Source organism: Bombina bombina, chromosome 1, assembly GCF_027579735.1.
Source record: "Bombina bombina isolate aBomBom1 chromosome 1, aBomBom1.pri, whole genome shotgun sequence".
Lineage (NCBI taxonomy): Eukaryota > Metazoa > Chordata > Amphibia > Anura > Bombinatoridae > Bombina > Bombina bombina.
This window is the reverse complement of record NC_069499.1, coordinates 1,338,158,748-1,338,178,808: the sequence shown is the minus strand read 5'-3', so window position 1 is coordinate 1,338,178,808 and position 20,061 is coordinate 1,338,158,748. Positions and strand designations below refer to the sequence as shown.

The window sequence follows — 20,061 nt, the reverse complement described above, 5'->3', positions numbered from 1 at the left end:
ACCAACACGGTTATATTACCCCCTCCCGCCTGTACTTGCTTGTCTACATCGGAACAAATTTCTGAAATAAACAAATAAGTATAAAAAAGGAAATCATGCGATCACGTGATTTCAATGATGGGTGTTCGGGTCAGGGGGTAGTGCCTATGACGCTAGGCATGCCCTCCCGTTCATGATCTAACGCACTCCCGCTCATGATCTCATTTAGGAAGAGCCTTTGGCTTTAGTACAATCAAACTGCTAGGACGTTCTATACTGTCCTAAGGGCTTTAAAGTCCAGTGCGGTTAGGATGGCATAGAACGCCCTAAGGTTGCAAAGGGGTTAATATACTTTTTACCTCTGTGATTACCTTTTATCTAAGCCTCTGCATATAGCCCCCTTATTTCAGTTCTTTTGACAGACTTGCATTTTAGCCAATCATAACTGACTCATAAATAACTCCATGGGAGTGAGCACAGTGTTATCTATATGGCACACATGAACTAGCAAGATCTAGCTGTGAAAAACCTGTCAAAAGGCTGCCTTCAAGGTCTTAGAAATTTGCATATGAGCCTACCTAGGTCTAGCTTTCAACAAAGAATACCAAGATTACAAAGCAAATTTTATGATAAAAGTAAATTGGAAAGTTGTTTAAAATTACATGCCCTATCTGAATCATAAAAGTTACATTTTGACTAGACTATCCCTTTAAGTACAGTTCTTTATATTGTGTGTTCTATCTAAATCATGGGAAACAATTGGGTTTCATGTCCCTTTGAGCTAAATGGAAGCCAGAACTCACTAATAACAACTTAACCCCTTAAGGAAACGGCCATTTTTCAATTTCTTTCCTTTAAGGACCAGGGCTATTTTTACATTTCTGCGCTGTTTGTGTTTAGCTGTAATTTTCCCTCTTACTCATTTACTGTACCCACACATATTATATACAGTTTTTATCGCTATTAAATTGTATTTCTAAAGATAACTTTATTTTCATCATATCCTATAATTTACAATAACATTTTTTTTTATAAAATATGATTGAAAAAAAACCACACTTTTTCTAACTTTGACCCCCAAAATCTGTTACACATCTACAACCACCCAAAAATATCCATGCTAAATTGTTTCTAAATTTTGTCCTGAGTTTAGAAATACCCAATGTTTACATCTTCTTTGCTTTTTTTGTAACTTATAGGGCCATAAATACAAGTAGCACTTTGCTATTTCCAAACCATTTTTTGGTTTCAAAATTAGCACTAGTTACATTAGAACACTGATATCTGTCAGGAATCCCTAAATATCCCTTGACATGTTTATATTTTTTTTTTTAGTAGACAACCCAAAGTATTGATCTAGGCCCATTTTGGTATATTTCATGCCACCAATTCAACGCCAAATGCAATCAAATTAATAAATCGTTCACTTTTTCACAAACTTTAGGTTTCTCACTGAAATTATTTACAAACAGCTTGTGCAATTACAGATGGTTGTAAATACTTCTCTGGGATCTCCTTTGTTCAGAACTAGCAGACATATATGGCTTTGGCATTGCTTTCTGGTAATTAGAAGGCCGCTAAATGCCGCTGCGCACCACACGTGAATTATTGTAAAAAAGTGAACAAACAGGGCAATCATGGCACAAATGGTTGTAAATGCTTCTCTGTGATCCCCTTCGTTTAGAACTAGCAGACATATATGGCTTTGGCATTGCTTTCTGGTAATTAGAAGGCAGCTAAATGCTGCTACGCACCACACTTGTATTATGTCCAGCAGTTAAGGGGTTAATTAGGTAGCTTGTAGGGTAAATTTTAACTTTAGTGTAGAGATCAGCCTCCCACCTGATCCCTCTCTGACCACTCTCAAACAGCTCTCTTCCCTCCCCCATCCCACAATTGTCACCGCCATCTTAAGTACTGGCAGAAAGTCCTCCCGTACTAAAATAAAAAGATATATATATATATTTCTGCAGTGTAGATTTCCCCCAACCTCTAGATCCCCCCCCCCCAAACAGCTCTCTTAACATCTCCCCTCTTCCTTTTTGTGTCCATCTAGGTAGTGGCAGCTGTCTGCCAGTACCCAGTTTCTTAAAAATGTGCTAATTTTTGTACCCCTTTTTTCCCATAGTGTAGCTGCCTCCCCCCCCCTCAATATCCTACCCCCTCCCAGATCGATTTTAAATCAATTATTTCCCCTCTCCCTCACGCAGTACTTGGGACTGCCAGACTCAGCAGACTGGTCGCATGCGTGCTCCCGCCCCCCTTCCCGACACAGTAACTGGAAATAGTCCAGCGATGGGCCTCCCTGCAGCTGCTCCCACCCACCAACGGGCATGCAGAAATAGCGCAATCTCACTCTTTTGAGCGATATTGCGGCAGAGAAAAGTCCAGGAGTGCAGCGACATACAGGGTGGTCCTTAAGGGCATAACAACCAAAAGGGACCGGAAACCCCAACATTTTCTTTCATGATTTGAATAGAACACACAATTTTAAACAACATTTACTTCACATTTACTTCTATAATCAAAATGGCTTAATTCTCTTGTTATCTTTTGCTGAAGGAATACATCTAGTTAGCCAATCAGAAGAAACAAATGTGTGGGCACCAATCAGAATCAGCTCCCTCTAGTGCAAGATATGTGTGTAGTCTTTTTCAAAAAGGGATAACAAGAGAATGAAGCACGTTTGAAAATAGAAGTGAATTTAGAAGTGTGTTAAAATTATGTGTTCTATCTGAATCATGCAAGTTTAATTTTGCCTTTTCTATCCCTTTAAGTGAGAATTGTTTCACAACCATCACTTACAGGCTATGTTATAAAAAATAAATAAAAGCAAATACAGTCTAGTTTATCTAGTTCATTTTTACCAGCATCATATAAAGAAGTCCTGAAACTCTAACTTGTTGGCATGATGATTCTAACTGCTACAGTTAGATTTTTCCTTTGCATGTCCATGTCTATTAATTGTAAGCACTATCTGGTATTATTTACAAACTGCACAGATCTAAAAAAAACAAAGGACATTTCAGATTTGTGGCCACTTCCAAGGCACATTATCAATACCATATACAGAATGCATTTGTCTCTTACTGCCATTATCAAGTTAGGTCAGAAAATCATGTTGGGGCATTTGACTATTGAAACACCTTTTTGAGAGGGTCAGCTTTTTTTTTTTTTTTTTTCAAAGATGTAGAATGTCTCCCTGGGAGATTTATAGAGTAGAACATGCCTTGTTAGATGGAAGATAGTTCCTCCACTGAAGGGTAGGGGACTTGAATTCACATTTGAAATTGAAACATATGGGGATGGAGATACAGAGCTGAGAAAACATTTAATATATGAAAATGTGTGACAATTATTCTGGTCTGGTAAATAGGAGGGTAGGTGATAAAAAAACAAAACACTCCTGGGGAGGGGAGCGGAGCCGGCTGCACATATCTGAAGCTCCTGTCTGACCAACCTCCCGTAAACAGCCTAACATACTTTTAAATCCACAATTTAAACCTCACAGCTGTGGGAAGTGACTGGGATCCCTTCATGCTAATGTGGGTCACAATTTGAGGGGTGAAACTACCACTGAGAGGACCGACACGCAGCCTAATAAGGAAGAGTACCCACAGATGCAACAAATCATTAACTGCTCATACATATTTTTTTGCTCTCCAGTACTACCGGAGGCTCTGTGACCGGCAGAGTTTCCCATGCATGGGATAGACACTCAGCGACACTACGGAGCACATCACAGGACCCAGCTCTGGTCCTAGACACTGAAGCGCTATAAACTGCGCCATAATCAGTACCTAAGCTTTCGTTTACAGCCAAACAGTCCTCTTCCCCGTGTTTTTGACAATACTGGAGCCTACCTGAGGATAGCAATTAAGCAGATTGTCCCTGTATTGCTGAGACTGGGGCAGGCCTTAACGGTAAGCAACACTTCCATATCTTGGTATAGTTAAATATTGGGTCGCTAGGCCACAAACTGTCTTCGATAAACCTGGAAGAGCGTCAGAGACATCTTTTATATCTACGTCAAGAGTCTCAATCTGCAGCAATTGTGTGGAAATCTATAGCATACTGTGCTACTGAGACCAAGTGGAATCCTGGGGCTCTGAAAGCAGCCTTCCATAAAGAATTAGGTGACAGAATTAAGGATGAACTCATCTGGATATTCTGGAATCCTTAGAAAGTTTTATCAAGCTCTGTATTCAACTGGGTGTCCGCTTTTTAGAAAGGCAATCAGAAAAGGAAAGAGCAAGAAGAACTGTTAAACCACAAATACGGTTTGCTCCACAGTTTCCGTCTCCTCCGTCAGATTCCACTACAACTACCGAAGAACCAATGGAACTGGGAGTTATTTGCCTATAAGAGGCAGAACGACAGAGGAGGCATTCCCTAGGAATATGCTTGCATTGTGGGTTAAAAGGGACATCTGTTGCGTACTTGCCAAACTAGACCATTAGAAGATTGGGCTTAATCTTGGTTGGAGGAACAAGATTAAGCCAAATACCTGAATTTGCCTCTTACAAAACAAAAAAACCTCTTCGTACCCATATCAATTACCATAGCAGAGAATACTTATACTTTTCTGGCCCTTACTGGTCCTGAGGCTGCCGAAATCTTTATGGATGCCACCTTATCTGAAAATCTATCAATTTCTACTTTAAAAAAAAGTAACAACCTTACAGAGTAACTACAATAAGTGGGCAACCTCTGGGTCCAGGGATTATCGATCCCCAGACAGTTCCTCTCTTGTGCAAAACAGGGATCATACATTCCATAGAATTGTCCTTTGATCTTATCTCCTGCTGCCAATCATCGTTTTACAGTACTCACTCAACATTGGAACCGAATACGTTGGACTCTACGGGCTTTGATTAACTCTTATAAAAAGACTGCTGATCAACAGACGTCAGACCCCAAGGTTCCATATCGGAGACAAAGTATGGTTGTTTATCAAGTAAAAACTTACGGTTACGTAAAGTTTCCTCTAAGTTGTGCCCAAGATTTAGCTGTCAATTTCAAGTATCTTTTGGTACACCCAGTTTTCCATGTGTCTCTGCTACGACCATACATTTTTAACCGTTTTACCCCCAGAGTGCATCGACCAACACCGGTAAGAGTAGCCGGTACCCCAGAATAAGAAGTAGAGCGTATTGTGGAAAGTAAGCGTCAGGGACTCTTTTCTCATCCACTGGAAAGGGTACCCCATTACTGAACGCTGCTTGGGTAGCAGTCAAATATTTACACGCACCCTCTCTGGTAAAAGGCTTCTATCGTAACAATCCTGGAAAACCATGTGCTCCCCGGAGGGGCCCTGTCAGAGCTTGAGCGACATTGATCCTGCAACCTCCAGTCTCTGGCCATTGGCTTATTCCCTTGAGCCACTGGTTCTTTGTGAGGATGATCAAATCCTACTGGCTGGCTCTTTAGCTCTACATGCCTGTCAGCTGCAGGCAGTTACCTAATCCACATTCCATAAAATTCAGCTTCCTGCCAGTACCCGTGTATAGGACTAGATCTGTTCCTGGGTGTGCTATTACTTTTCTCTTATACTGTTGCTGACCTTTGCCTGAATTTGGACCACTGCTTTTTGCTGCATGTCCTTTGACCTTTTAGACTGCATTCTGATTTGGAACCGATTTATTTCCCTGGCTCCTGACCTTGGCCTATCCCTAATCCCCTAGACTGAAGTTTGCCTCTGGCCTAATACTTATCCCGATCCCCGTGAACGCCGTGTTTCAAGGAGTTCTTATCCCTGGATACTATGGGTCACACCACTCACATGACATCAGGGAACACTAAAGCCACAACAAAATATTTCTGATCTGGCCGGGGGGCACTCTCAAAATGGTTAAAATACTTACTTCATGATTTCTTGGATCACCATCCACGGAGACTCAGTCTGACCTGACAACTAACCCTCTTTGAGAACCTTTGCTTGTTAGGAAGCTCTTTAAGATGCACAATTTAATTTAGCTATAAATTTATAACTATCCCAGATGATCCTAAAAACTTTGCAGTAATGGAGATGTGGGACCCAATCTCACTTGTGTAGATATGCAAAGTCATCTGCCTCCTCCAGCATACAATTACAAAATGCTCACCAGATAGTACCTTAGCCCATCTAGAATACACAGCTAGCCAACAGCATCTAACCAGTGTTTGAGGAGATATATTATATGACACGAACAATGAAACACATATGGTGGGACTGTCCTATAATTAATATATGGTCAGAAGTTACCCTATGCATTCAAACTATACTAAGAGAGATTTTCAATTAGATATATTCACAGCCCTCCTGAACAAGCCAATAAGTCATATTTGCAAAATTAGAGCTAAACTTATTATGGTCATACTGAATAGTGCTAAATTTATCATAGCACAAAATTGGAAGACATCCCACTCCAACAAGGAGATGTTAATCAATAGCATCACAGAACTACTATCAGAGGAATACTCCTATAGGAAACTGAATAAAACACCAGTGTTTCACATGATAGTCTATGAATTAATCCCAATAAAAGCGTAAGGCTGCACAATTTCAAATTAACAAAGATCTAGGTTTTATACAATATAAAAAACACTGGGATGCGAGGGTCTAAGTTATTTTCCCATTTTAGCCACTTCTAACCTTTGCCTATTCTCTACTTATACCTACCACTAATAATTTCTACCTTCACTAGCACAGCTCACATCCCTCAGCTGACATGGACTAAATAACTGTATTTATAGCAGCCACTGGGAAACTATTATATCAGAGGGGACTACTTTTATATTGTGAATATAATATGCCATGGTACAAAGAAAATGTTATGTATTTTGATACTTTTCAAATTTTTCTATATTTTATTTGGTTATTATAAGAGTAGTAATAGGACTCTATTCTTTCCAATGTCCTCATATATAGGCTGAGGCAATAATAAATGGACAGAAAAACAAGCAACTATTAAAGTTTCTTTTGGAGTATTACTATTTTAAAGAGTAATAACACACACCTCATTTATTTGATAAGCACCAACAGATTCCGCAGCGCTATAAAACAGACAATATACAAGTTAACATTTATAGGGATAAAATGGGTAGAAGGCCCTGCCAAGAGTTGTACTGTTTTAGTCAGCTCTTATGAAGGTGACCTCCAAACAGTAGGGAGGTTAGTCTTATATGCTAAGGGGGTTCAAGGGGATAGCAATGGATGAGAGGAACTGGGATTAGGAAAGGTTAGTTTTAGGGAGCACTTGAAGCTTTCAAAACTAGGGTAGAGTCTTGTGGCGCAGCCTATAGCTGCATTATGGACCCAGGTATTGGTAGAGACCTTGACATGGTACCTAGGCTTGTCCCATTTGGCCAGATGCAGTAACCAACTTCCATTTTTGCTTTTAAACTTAGCCGAGTGCTATACTTCCTTTGTGTATTGTATTAAATTTGCTTTGTAATTATCCCTATGGGCCTTGCACCCAGGCTTGTATGGGGGTTAACTGCCTGAGATGGTACGGCTACCTGTGAGTGCTAATTAGCACCCAGGGCTGTGCATGTTGCAGGGTTATAGGATGTGTACACAGACCAGTCCCCTTCTGTGTTACACACAGTGCTGGAGATCTCCCATCGAGAAAAACTTTCCTGCATTTTAGCACAGCTGTACAATTACCCCAATTAAAAGGGATATTAAACCCATTTTTTCCCCTTTCGTGATTCAGATGCATATAATTTTAAGAAACTTTCTAATTTACTCCTATTAATTTCTTAGTATCTTAATATCTTTATTTGAAAAGCAAGAATGTAAGCCATAGGAGACTCAATTTTTGGGTCAGCATCTGGGTAACACTTGTGTATATACTGTACATATGTTGATCTTTATTTTGTAATACTATTGTTAAAGGGACACTAAACCCCAAATTTCTCTTTTGGGATTCAGATAGAAAGTTACTTAAAATTGAATGCTCCAATTTACTCCTATTTTTCTTTGTTCTCTTGCTATCTTTATTTGAAAAAGGCATCTAAGCTTTTTTTGGATAAAAAAAAGCTTAGATGCCTTTTTCAAATAAAGATAGCAAGAGAACAAAGAAAAATAGGAGTAAATTGGAGCATTCCATTTTAAGTAAAAGGCATCTAAGCTTTTTTTGGATAAAAAAAAGCTTAGATGCTTATTCAAATAAAGATAGCAAGAGAACAAAGAAAAATATAGGAGTAAATTAGAAAGTTGCATGCTCTGAATCACGAGGAAAAAAAAAAAAAAAACTTGGTTCAGTGTCCCTTTAAAGTGAAGATCAATTTGGATGAATTAGTGCACGGTTTTTGATAAACCCATTAAAAACAAGAGCACTTTAATTCATAAAAATTGACATCACTCCTTTTCTTCAAAAATCTTACCTTTTAATCTTGTGAGCCGCTGCAGCGCTTCCTCCTACCGTTACAAGCCCTCTTTGCGAGTCCAAAATGATGAATCCGGCTACCTCCAATCACGGCATTGCATCAGGCCATGATCCTCCACCCCAGGGGGAGATGTGATTGGAATCCAGATTTATTATTTCTGGACGTAAGAAGAGGCTTCCGACGGCCAGGAAAATCGCTGGAGCGGCATTCAGGATTAAAAAAACAGAATTTATGCTTACCTGATAAATTAATTTCTCCAACGGTGTGTCTGGTCCACGGCGTTATCCTTACTTGTGGGATATCTCTTCCCCAACAGGAAATGGCAAAGAGTCCCAGCAAAGCTGGCCATATAGTCCCTCCTAGGCTCCGCCCACCCCAGTCATTCGACCGACGGACAGGAGGAAATATATAGGAGAAACCATATGGTACCGTGGTGACTGTAGTTAGAGAAAATAATTCATCAGACCTGATTAAAAAACCAGGGCGGGCCATGGACCGGACACACCTATGTTGGAGAAAACAGAATTTATGCTTACCAGATAAATTACTTTCTCCAACGGTGTGTCCAGTCCACGGCGCCATCCTTACTTGTGGGAACCAATACCAAAGCTTTAGGACACGGATGAAGGGAGGGAGCAAATCAGGTTACCTAAACGGAAGGCACCACAGCTTGCAAAACCCCTCCCCCAAAAATAGCCTCCAAAGAAGCAAAAGTATCAAATTTGTAAAATTTGGCAAAAGTGTGCAGTGAAGACCAAGTCGCTGCCTTACATATCTGGTCAATAGAAGCCTCGTTCTTGAAGGCCCATGTGGAAGCCACAGCCCTAGTGGAGTGAGCTGTGATTCTTTCAGGAGGCTGCCGTCCGGCAGTCTCATAAGCCAATCGGATGATGCTTTTAAGCCAAAAGGCAAGAGAGGTAGAAGTCGCTTTTTGACCTCTCCTTTTACCAGAATAGACAACAAACAAAGAAGATGTTTGTCTGAAATCTTTTGTAGCCTCTAAATAGAATTTTAGAGCACGGACTACGTCCAAATTGTGTAACAAACGTTCCTTCTTTGAAACTGGATTCGGACACAAAGAAGGTACAACTATCTCCTGGTTAATATTTGTTAGAAAACCTTAGGAAGAAAACCAGGCTTAGTACGCAAAACCACCTTATCTGCATGGAACACCAGATAGGGCGGAGAACACTGCAGAGCAGATAACTCTGAAACTCTTCTAGCAGAAGAAATAGCAACCAAAAACAAAACTTTCCAAGATAGTAACTTAATATCTATGGAATGTAAAGGTTCAAATGGAACCCCTTGAAGAACTGAAAGAACTAGATTTAGACTCCAGGGAGGAGTCAAAGGTCTGTAAACAGGCTTGATCCTAACCAGAGCCTGAACAAATGCTTGAACATCTGGCACAGCTGCCAGTCTTGTGTAGTAAGACAGATAAAGCAGAGATCTGTCCCTTTAGAGAACTTGCAGATAATCCTCTCTCCAAACCTTCTTGTAGAAAGGAGAGAATCTTATAAATTTTTATCTTATTCCATGGGAATCCTTTGGATTCACACCAACAGATATATCTTTTCCATATTTTATGGTAAATCTTTCTAGTTAACGGTTTTCTGGCCTGAACCAGAGTATCTATCACAGAATCTGAAAACCCACGCTTCGATAGAATCAAGCGTTCAATCTCCAAGCCGTCAGCTGGAGGGAGACCAGATTTGGATGTTCGAATGGACCCTGACCAAGAAGGTCCTGTCTCAAAGGTAGCTTCCATGGTGGAGCCGATGACATATTCACCAGGTCTGCATACCAAGTCCTGCGTGGCAACGCAGGAGCTATCAAGATCACAGAGGCCCTCTCCTGATTGATCCTGGCTACCAGCCTGGGAATGAGAGGAAACGGTGGAAATATATAAGCTAGGTTGAAGGTCCAAGGTGCTACTAGTGCATCTACTAGAGTCGCCTTGGGATCCCTGGATCTGGACCCGTAGCAAGGAACCTTGAAGTTCTGACGAGACGCCATCAGATCCATGTCTGGAATGCCCCATAATTGAGTTATTTGGGCAAAGATCTCCGGATGGAGTGTCTGACGACTCAGAAAATCCGCCTCCCAGTTTTCCACACCTGGGATGTGGATTGCAGACAGGTGGCAGGAGTGATCCTCCGCCCATTGAATTATTTTGCTCACTTTCATCGCCAGGGAACTCCTTGTTCCCCCCTGATGATTGATATACGCAACAGTCGTCATGTTGTCTGATTGGAACCTTATGAATCTGGCCTTTGCTAGCTGAGGCCAAGCCCTGAGAGCATTGAATATCGCTCTCAGTTCCAGAATGTTTATCGGGAGAAGAGACTCTTCCCGAGACCATAGACCCTGAGCTTTCAGGGATTCCCAGACCGCGCCCCAGCCCACTAGACTGGCGTCGGTCGTGACAATGACCCACTCTGGTCTGCGGAAGCTCATTCCCTGGGACAGATGGTCCAGGGTCAGCCACCAACGGAGTAAATCTCTGGTCTTCTGATCTACTTGAATCATTGGAGATAAGTCTGTATAGTCCCCATTCCACTGTTTGAGCATGCACAGTTGTAATGGTCTTAGATGAATTAGTGCAAAAGGAACTATGTCCATTGCTGCAACCATCAACCCTACTACTTCCATGCACTGCGCTATGGAAGGACGAGGAACAGAATGAAGCACTTGACAAGAGCTTAGAAGTTTTGATTTTCTGACCTCTGTCAGAAAAATCCTCATTTCTAAGGAATCTATTATTGTTCCCAAGAAGGGAACTCTTGTTGACGGAGACAGAGAACTTTTTTCTATGTTCACCTTCCATCCGTGTGATCTGAGAAAGGCCAGAACGATGTCTGTATGAGCCTTTGCTTTTGACAGGGACGACGCTTGTATTAGAATGTTGTCCAAGTAAGGTACTACTGCAATGCCCCTCGGTCTTAGAACCGCTAGAAGGGACCCTAGCACCTTTGTGAAAATCCTTGGAGCAGTGGCTAACCCAAATGGGAGGGCCACAAACTGGTAATGCTTGTCCAGAAAGGCGAACCTTAGGAACTGATGATGATCTTTGTGGATAGGAATATGTAGGTACGCATCCTTTAGATCCACGGTAGTCATAAATTGACTTTCCTGGATAGTGGGTAGAATCGTTCGAATGGTTTCCATCTTGAACGATGGTACCCTGAGAAATTTGTTTAGGATCTTCAAATCCAAAATTGGTCTGAAAGTTCCCTCTTTTTTGGGAACTACGAACAGATTGGAATAAAATCCCATTCCTTGTTCCTTTATTGGAACTGGGTGTATCACTCCCATCTTTAACAGGTCTTCTACACAATGTAAGAATGCCTGTCTCTTTATTTGGTTTGAGGATAAGTGAGACATGTGGAACCTTCCCCTTGGGGGTAGTTCCTTGAATTCCAGGAGATAACCTTGAGAAACTATTTCTAGCGCCCAGGGATCCTGAACATCTCTTGCCCAAGCCTGAGCAAAGAGAGAGAGTCTGCCCCCCACTAGATCCGGTCCCGGATCGGGGGCTACTCCTTCATGCCGTTTTGTTAGCAGCGGCAGGCTTCTTGGCCTGCTTACCCTTGTTCCAGCCTTGCATCGGTTTCCAGGCTGGTTTGGGTTGTGAGGCATTACCCTCTTGCTTAGAGGATGCAGAATTAGAGGCCGGTCCGTTCCTGAAATTGCGAAAGGAACGAAAATTAGACTTATTCTTGGCCTTGAAAGGCCTATCTTGTGGAAGGGCGTGGCCCTTTCCCCCAGTGATGTCTGAAATAATCTTTCAATTCTGGTCCAAATAGAGTTACCTTTGAAAGGGATGTTAAGCAATTTTGTCTTGGATGACACATCCGCTGACCAAGACTTTAGCCAAAGCGCTCTGCGCGCCACGATAGCAAACCCTGAATTTTTCGCCGCTAATCTAGCTAATTGCAAAGCGGCATCTAAAATAAAAGAGTTAGTCAATTTAAGTGCGTGAACTCTGTCCATAACCGCCTCATATGGAGTCTCTCTACTGAGCGACTTTTCTAGTTCCTCGAACCAGAACCACGCTGCTGTAGTGACAGGAACAATGCACGAAATTGGTTGTAGAAGGTAACCTTGCTGTACAAAAATCTTTTTAAGCAAACCTTCCAATTTGTTATCCATAGGATCTTTGAAAGCACAACTATCTTCGATAGGAATAGTAGTAAGTTTGTTTAGAGTAGAAACTGCCCCCTCGACCTTAGGGACTGTCTGCCATAAGTCCTTTCTGGGGTCGACCATAGGAAATAATTTCTTAAATATAGGGGGGGAACAAAAAGGTATTTACTATGTCCGCCACCCGCTTGGGTATAGGAAAAGCGTCGGGGTGCACCGGAACCTCTAGGAACTTGTCCATCTTGCATAATTTCTCTGGAATGACCAAGTTGTCTCAATCATCCAGAGTAGATAACACCTCCTTAAGCAGTGCGCGGAGATGTTCTAATTTAAATTTAAATGTCACAACATCAGGTTCAGCTTGTTGGAGAAATTTCAGATTCAGGAAAAATTTCTCATCCGACAAAACCTCCCTCATGGCCCCTTCAGATTGGTGTGAGGGTATGACAGAACAGTTATCATCAGCGCCCTCTTGCTCTTCAGTGTTTAAAACAGAGCAATCGTGCTTTCTCTGATAAGTAGGCATTTTGGATAAAATATTTGCTATGGAGTTATCCATTACAGCCGTTAATTGTTGCATGGTAATAAGCATTGGCGCACTAGATGTACTAGGGGCCTCCTGCGTGGGCAAAACTGGTGTAGACACAGTAGGAGATGATGTAGTATCATGTTTACTCCCCTCATCTGAGGAATCTTGGGCAATTTCATTATCTGTGGCAGTACTGTCCTTACTTTGTTTGGACGCTATGGCACAATTATCACATAAATTTAAATGGGGAGACACATTGGCTTTCATACATATAGAACATAGCTTATCTGAAGGTACAGACATGTTAAACTTGTCAACAAAGCACAAAAAACGTTTTAAAATAAAACCGTTACTGTCTCTTCATACTTTTTTCACATATTCAGTAATAGTGTTTTCTGTTTAAAATTTAAAGAATTGTTCAAAAATTACCATAAATTTCACCACAGTGTCTTAAAGCATTAATAGTATTGCACACCAAATTTCAGAGCTTTAACCCTTAAAATAACGGAACCAGAGCCGTTTATAAATTTAACCAATTGACGCCTTCTAGAAGCTTTTCCAGCAATTTTTAGATCCTCACACATGCATCTGCATGCCCTGCTCTCAAAAAACAACTGCGCAGTAATGGCGCGAAAATGAGGCTCAGTCTACAACTAGGAAGGCCCCCTGACTGGAAAAGGTGTCTAACACAGTGCCTGCCGTTTAATAAACGTTCCCCAAGTTTATAAATGCAAATTGTCAGCATAAATATGAATAAAATGCCCAAATAAAGCAATCGATTTAGCCCATAAAAATGTCTACCAGTTTTTTAGCCCATAATAAGCCCTTTATTCTGTTTGACTAAGAAAATGGCTTACCGGTCCCCATGAGGGGAAATGACAGCCTTCCAGCATTACACAGTCTTGTTAGAAATATGGCTAGTCATACCTTAAGCAGAAAAGTCTGCTAACTGTTTCCCCCAACTGAAGTTACTTCATCTCAACAGTCCTATGTGGAAACAGCAATCGATTTTAGTTACTGTCTGCTAAAATCATCTTCCTCTCACAAACAGAAATCTTCATCCTTTTCTGTTTCAGAGTAAATAGTACATACCAGCACTATTTTAAAATAACAAAACACTTAATAGAATAAAAACTACATTTAAACACCAAAAAACTCTTAACCATCTCCGTGGAGATGTTGCCTGTGCAACGGCAAAGAGAATGACTGGGGTGGGCGGAGCCTAGGAGGGACTATATGGCCAGCTTTGCTGGGACTCTTTGCCAATTCCTGTTGGGGGAAGAGATATCCCACAAGTAAGGACGACGCCGTGGACCGGACACACCAATGTTGGAGAAAAAGGTAAGATTTTTTAAGAAAAGGAGTGAAATGTCAATTTTGATTTTTTTTTTTTTTTAAAAAGACACTTTAATAGGTTTATTAAAAACCAGGCACTAATTCATCCAAATTGACTTTCACTTTAACATAGTTCAAAGGATCCTGTATCCACTCATTCAGATAGCAATGGTGGCATGTTGCTACTATACATTCAAACAATTTAAGTTGTTTGGAGAGCATTTTTTTTTTTTTTTTAAATGTTGAATTTTTAATAAAGGATATATTTTGACATGCTACATGTGTACATCAGTTTCACTTTAAAACATAAGGATAGGTGTGCTTACACATGTATCCATAGTTAGTGGTCATCTGACCATTTGTCAAATAGCTGAATAAAGGTACATAACACCCTTGAATAAAAGTGAATTCATTGGCATAACAATTGGGGATTAAGTTCTTTGTATTATAGTAGTGCCACTGGATATCTTTAGTAAGTGTCAGGGAGATGCTTGGTGTAATGCTATACAGAAAGTAATAAGGTGTTTAAATAACTATGTATATGCGGATCACATTAATCTTGAGACCAATTCCCATATGAATTTTATTGAATCCAAAATACATTCAAATGAATATTTCAGACAGACATTCTGCCCAACGCCAGCACCGACATTCTTAGATATTACATGAAGGCAGCCAAAAATGGTAAACCATTTGGTTAGAACGGGGCAACATTTATTTCCAAAGCAATTTGTTGTAAACCAGTAAAAAGGGACAGATATGGGATGTAGCAAAAGTCTGAAATGGTGTGTTCCCTCTACAAGTTACTCACTGCAAGGCTCCAGCACTACATTCTAACACAACCATTACAACAGTCAATTTCATATGGGAGGGCTGTGTTAAACACTAATAAGTGGAAACTGTATTTATTAGACATACTAAAAATTCTTCATGGAAGGATTTAAGAGTTGACTGCACTAGATTTCTCTATTACTTCTAAGAGGTATCAATGGGTAAGCAGGTTTGGGGACAAGTTAAGTGCTATTTTTTCCTTTGAAGGTGCCGGTGGAGTTCACCACAAGTGTCAGACTAGCTCATTTTGAGACTTGGTGAATGGCATGGGCAAGGTAACCAACATTCCCTGAAGTTACTCCAGCCACAGAGATACGACCATCCTTGGTCATGTAGACTGAGAATTCCTTTATGAGACGTTCCACCTGGAGAAAAGACGTGTAGGAAAGAAATTATGAAATAAAAAAAAAAAAAAAAAAAACACAACTAAAAAAATAAGAACAGAGGCAGTGAGATTGAAAGAATATATATATATAAAAAAGCATAGAATAGAATGGTTTTAAGCAATGCTCCCACGCAGTTTATTAGCTTCTCACCTGCTCTGGACGTAGCCCAGTGAAGCAGAACATGCCAATCTGGTCACTAATATGTTGCCAATTGTGGATAGATCCTTCCTTCTTCAAGTTGGACACCAGCTGTTCTCGCATGCTGATGATCCGGTTGGCCATACTCTTCACCTCCTGCAGCCTGCAACAAGCACCAGCATTGCTTGTTTGATTACAGATTTCTTTTCCAGCAGATATTTATAATTCACAATTGTTAACATAAGAATGCAAACATGACAAATCGCTTGCCAATATTTAGGTAATATTATACAGCTTTGTTACTACAATTAGAGTATACCTTTTAAAGTGTTAAAACACTAGAAAAAGGCTGATGCGTATCCCTACCCTGCACATATTTTTCACATCTGGATAGCTACTAGAAACAGACAGGCAACATTAGTGCACTTATTTCTCCAGCCACCCCAGTCAGGAGCATGTGGAAGTAGCTTTGAAGTTAGCAGTACCCTCTGCAGCTGGGGTTTTAAAAAAAAAAAAAAAAAAAAAAAAAAAGTTAATTCTCCTTTAATATAGCTATGGATGTGCTTTCTTGATAGACTATTGCATGCAACACCTCTGCATAGGGCTTAAAGGGACAGTCTACCATAGAATTGTTATTGTTTTAAAAAGATAGATAATCCCTTTATTACTCATTCCCCAGTTTTGCATAACCAACAGTTATATTAATGCACTTTTTACTTCTGTGATTACCTTGTATCTAGGAACCTTCTTCCAGCCCCCTGATTACATGACTGACTGTTTATTATATATTGTCTTGCAGTTAGCATTGTTTTGTGCTAAATCTTAAATAACCCCCTGTGCCTGAACATAGTGTTATCTATATGACCCACGTGCACTTTGTCTCTGTGTTGAAAAGAGATTTAAAAAAGCCTGTGATAAGAGGCAGCCCTCAAAGGCTTAGAAATTAGCATATGAGCCTACCTATGTTTAGTTTAAACTAAGAATACCAAGAGAAAAAAGCAAATTTGATGATAAAAGTAAATTGGAAAGTTGATTAAAATTACAAGTCCTATCTGAATAATGAAAGTTTAATTTATACTTGACTGTCCCTTTAAGGGGGACATTGAACTGCTGTTCACACAACTACAACAAAAATTAGTAACTACTCCCTGTGTTATTGCTTTCCACCCAGTTCCTGCAGCTCTTTACTAATCAGTTCTCCCGTTTGATACTGAAGCTCTGCCTTTGTACTGAGGATGCCATCTTGGAGCTCAGGTATTCTAAAAGCCTGTGACATAAGCTACACACACACACTCTGATATACAGCTGTAGAACGTATACCAGGTTGGTGTACATGATATATTGTGTACCTGTAAAGCTCACATCTATACTATAATCATGTTTGTAACACGTCATTCGCCAGTTGCGCACGCATCCTCAAAGGAATGTTGGATGCGCGAGGCAGCTAAAAGAATGTTGCTACTGTCCGCACGAAAAGAAATAACCACCCACATGAAGAAAAAAAAAAAAAAAAAAAAAACCCACACCTAACCTCCCTCACTAAGTATTAACACCGAAAAATAATAAAGTAATTAACCCCTAATCCGCAAACATTAAATTGTTAACCCCTAAACTGCCAACCCCACAATGAAAATAACTAAATTACTAAGCCTCCTAAAATAACTCAAATACCAAGTTAAACTTAAATAAAACTCAACATTAAATTACAAAAAAAATTTTTTCTAAAATTACAATATAAAGTTACAGAAACAAAATTAAAAAAATGTAAACTTAATCCCTATGAAAATAAGACCCCCAAAATAAAAACACCCCCTAATCTAAACTACCAATAGCCCTTAAAAGGGCCTTTTGTAGGGCATTGCCCTTAGCTTTTTTTTTTAAAATGTAAAAGAGCTGTTTAACTAAGTGCCCCCTAACAGTAAAAAAAACCTCAACTACCTATTCCCCCTTAAGGGGCATTTGTATGGGCATTGCCATCAGCTCTTTTACAGCCCATTAAATCCCTAATCTTTTAAAAAAAAAAAATCTAAGACTAAGCCCCAAATAGATACTCAGCGTTCATGAAGTCCGGCGGAAAAGATCTTATTCCAGACGGCTCCATCATCTATCTTCACCAGGAACAAAAGCGGCACGGTCTTCCCAGATGCGTGGATCCTCTGCGGCGGTCCTTAACTGTGGTGCGGAGCTAGCTTCCCTGATGCAGATACTCAGCGTCGTGGAGGCTCCTCTTCGTGTGATTGTTCAACGCACACTGATTGAATGCAAGGTACCCCATATTTATTGGGGTACCATGCATTCCTATTTTTGAAATCAGCAAATGGGATGAGAGCTACTGAAATCTTATTGGTTGATTTGAACAGCCAATAGGATTTTAGTAGCTCTCAACCTATTTGCCGATTTCAATATTTCAGCCAATAGGAATGCACGGTACCCCAAATTGAATGCAATACCTTGCATTCAATCTTCAGTGTACGACGAACATCGGATAAAGAGGAGCCTCCACGCTGCCAAAGAATGCTCACCACCGTTGGACTGCTTCTGAGGATCCACACATCTGGGAAGACCACTCCATGCTGCCTTCGTTGTGGCTGAAGATAGATTGAGCCGCCTGGAAGACGACCTTCTCCGCCGGACTTTAGGAACGGTGAGTACTTATTTGGGGTTTAGATCTTGGTCTTTATTTTTTTGGGGTGGCTTTTTTAGATTAGCTTTTTTTGGGCTGTAAGTGCTGAATGCCCATGGGTAAGGGGCAATGGGTAGGTTAAGTTTTTTTTATGGGGGGGGGGTTACTGTTAGGAGTAATTGGTAATTTGTTTAGGTAAAAGCTTTTTAACTTAGGACAATGCCCTACAAAAGCCCCACTTCCTTCATCCAGGACCAAGCCGGCACAGAGTGGAGATAAGCGCAGAGCAGGACTGGCGACCGCGGAGCCGAAGAGGACCCTCTTCGTACGATTGTCGCTGTACACTGAATAGTGAATTCAAGGTAAGTGTTTAAATATGGCATCCCTTGCATTCCTATTGGCTGATTTGATTCTTCAAATTAGCCAATAGGATGAGAGCTACTGAAATTCTATTGGCTGTTCAAATCAGCTTGGTCCTGGATGAAGGCGGCAGTGGTCCCCGCTTGGAAGAAGACTTCACCGCCAGGAACAGGACCTCTTCTGCCAGATTGATGAGTACCTATTTGGGGGTTAGACTTAAGCTTTTATTTTTTAATTTTTGGGGTTTGTTTTTTTTTAGATTAAGGATTTATTGGGTACTCTTAAAAAGAGCTGAAGGGGGGGGACTTAATATTTTTTTTTTTTTTTTAAGGTAAAAGCTGTTTAACTTAGGTCAATGCCCTACAAAAGGCCCTTTTAAGGGCTATTGGTTAGTTTAGTATTTGATTATAGGGGTATTAGTTTAGGTTTAAAGAGCCGACCGAACAGGAGGAAATGCAACATACCTAGTAGTAACCATTGTAGGGTAGCTGTGTGCCCAGCAGTTTAATTGTCCCTTTAAATACATTTAGCAAGGATCAGGAACGCAAACAAAATTAGAGCAGGCAGTTATTTTGTGCCTTAGAATGTCTGCTTTAAAGCTATCCCTAAATGCTACGATCCCCTACAATGCTGTTAGTTCTGCACACAAACTTTTTTTCTAGTTAGCTTTAGAAAGCTGAGGTTTGTATCATAATGAAAATAGAAAGAACCTTGGCTGTGACTGGCTAGTAAGTTTTTTTTTTTTTTTTTTTTTTTTTTTTATGTAAAGAGAGAAGGCGATAACCAAGCCCATACCACACCGCCACCTTCGGGGGAGGGAGAGTTGTAAAACCCAGCAGACAACGTCTAAATTTATTCAAGGCAGGACCTGGTAATGCTGTTAGTAAAAGCAGCAAAAAAAATATTTCAGAAAACTACTATTAAAATATACTTAAAGTGACACTTGACACAAATTGTAACATTTTGCATTGAAAATTGCAGCTTTCATTTTGTCAAATTAGTATATTGTTTTAGGTTTATTCTTTTCACCGATTTCCCTGTCCCCAGAACAAAAGAACCACTGCTAACCAATCACAAATATTCAGATACAACACAAAACGTTTGCACACGTGCAGACTGTGGTAGCCTGGCCTCTTGTACCCTTGAGGATTAGCACTGATTCAACTTAGTTACTAGTGCAAATAATTTTCCTATCATGATTTGATGCAAATGACACCATAGAAGCTTGAGGGAGAGACACAAGCTAGCAAATTTTCCATTTAACAAAACGAGGAAACTGCAGGATGCCGAAGGTAGGATGTTCCATGCCATCCTAAAGGCATTAAAGCCCAGTGTTAGGATGGCATGGGACGTCATTAAGGGGT

General features: G+C 40.4%; 1 protein-coding gene across 1 annotated transcript in view; it reads right to left on the bottom strand.

The window, feature by feature from the left end:
- Window positions 1-14,928: 14,928 nt before the first annotated feature.
- Window positions 14,929-20,061, bottom strand: part of GOT2 (glutamic-oxaloacetic transaminase 2) — a 36,401-nt gene continuing 31,268 nt past the window's right edge. The window contains exons 9-10 of the mRNA XM_053702400.1: window positions 15,727-15,877; window positions 14,929-15,555 (exon numbers count right to left, since the gene is read on the bottom strand). Of these exons, the coding sequence (XP_053558375.1) occupies window positions 15,433-15,555; window positions 15,727-15,877 (274 nt within the window). The 3' untranslated portion in view covers window positions 14,929-15,432. The remainder of the gene's footprint in view (window positions 15,556-15,726; window positions 15,878-20,061) is intronic.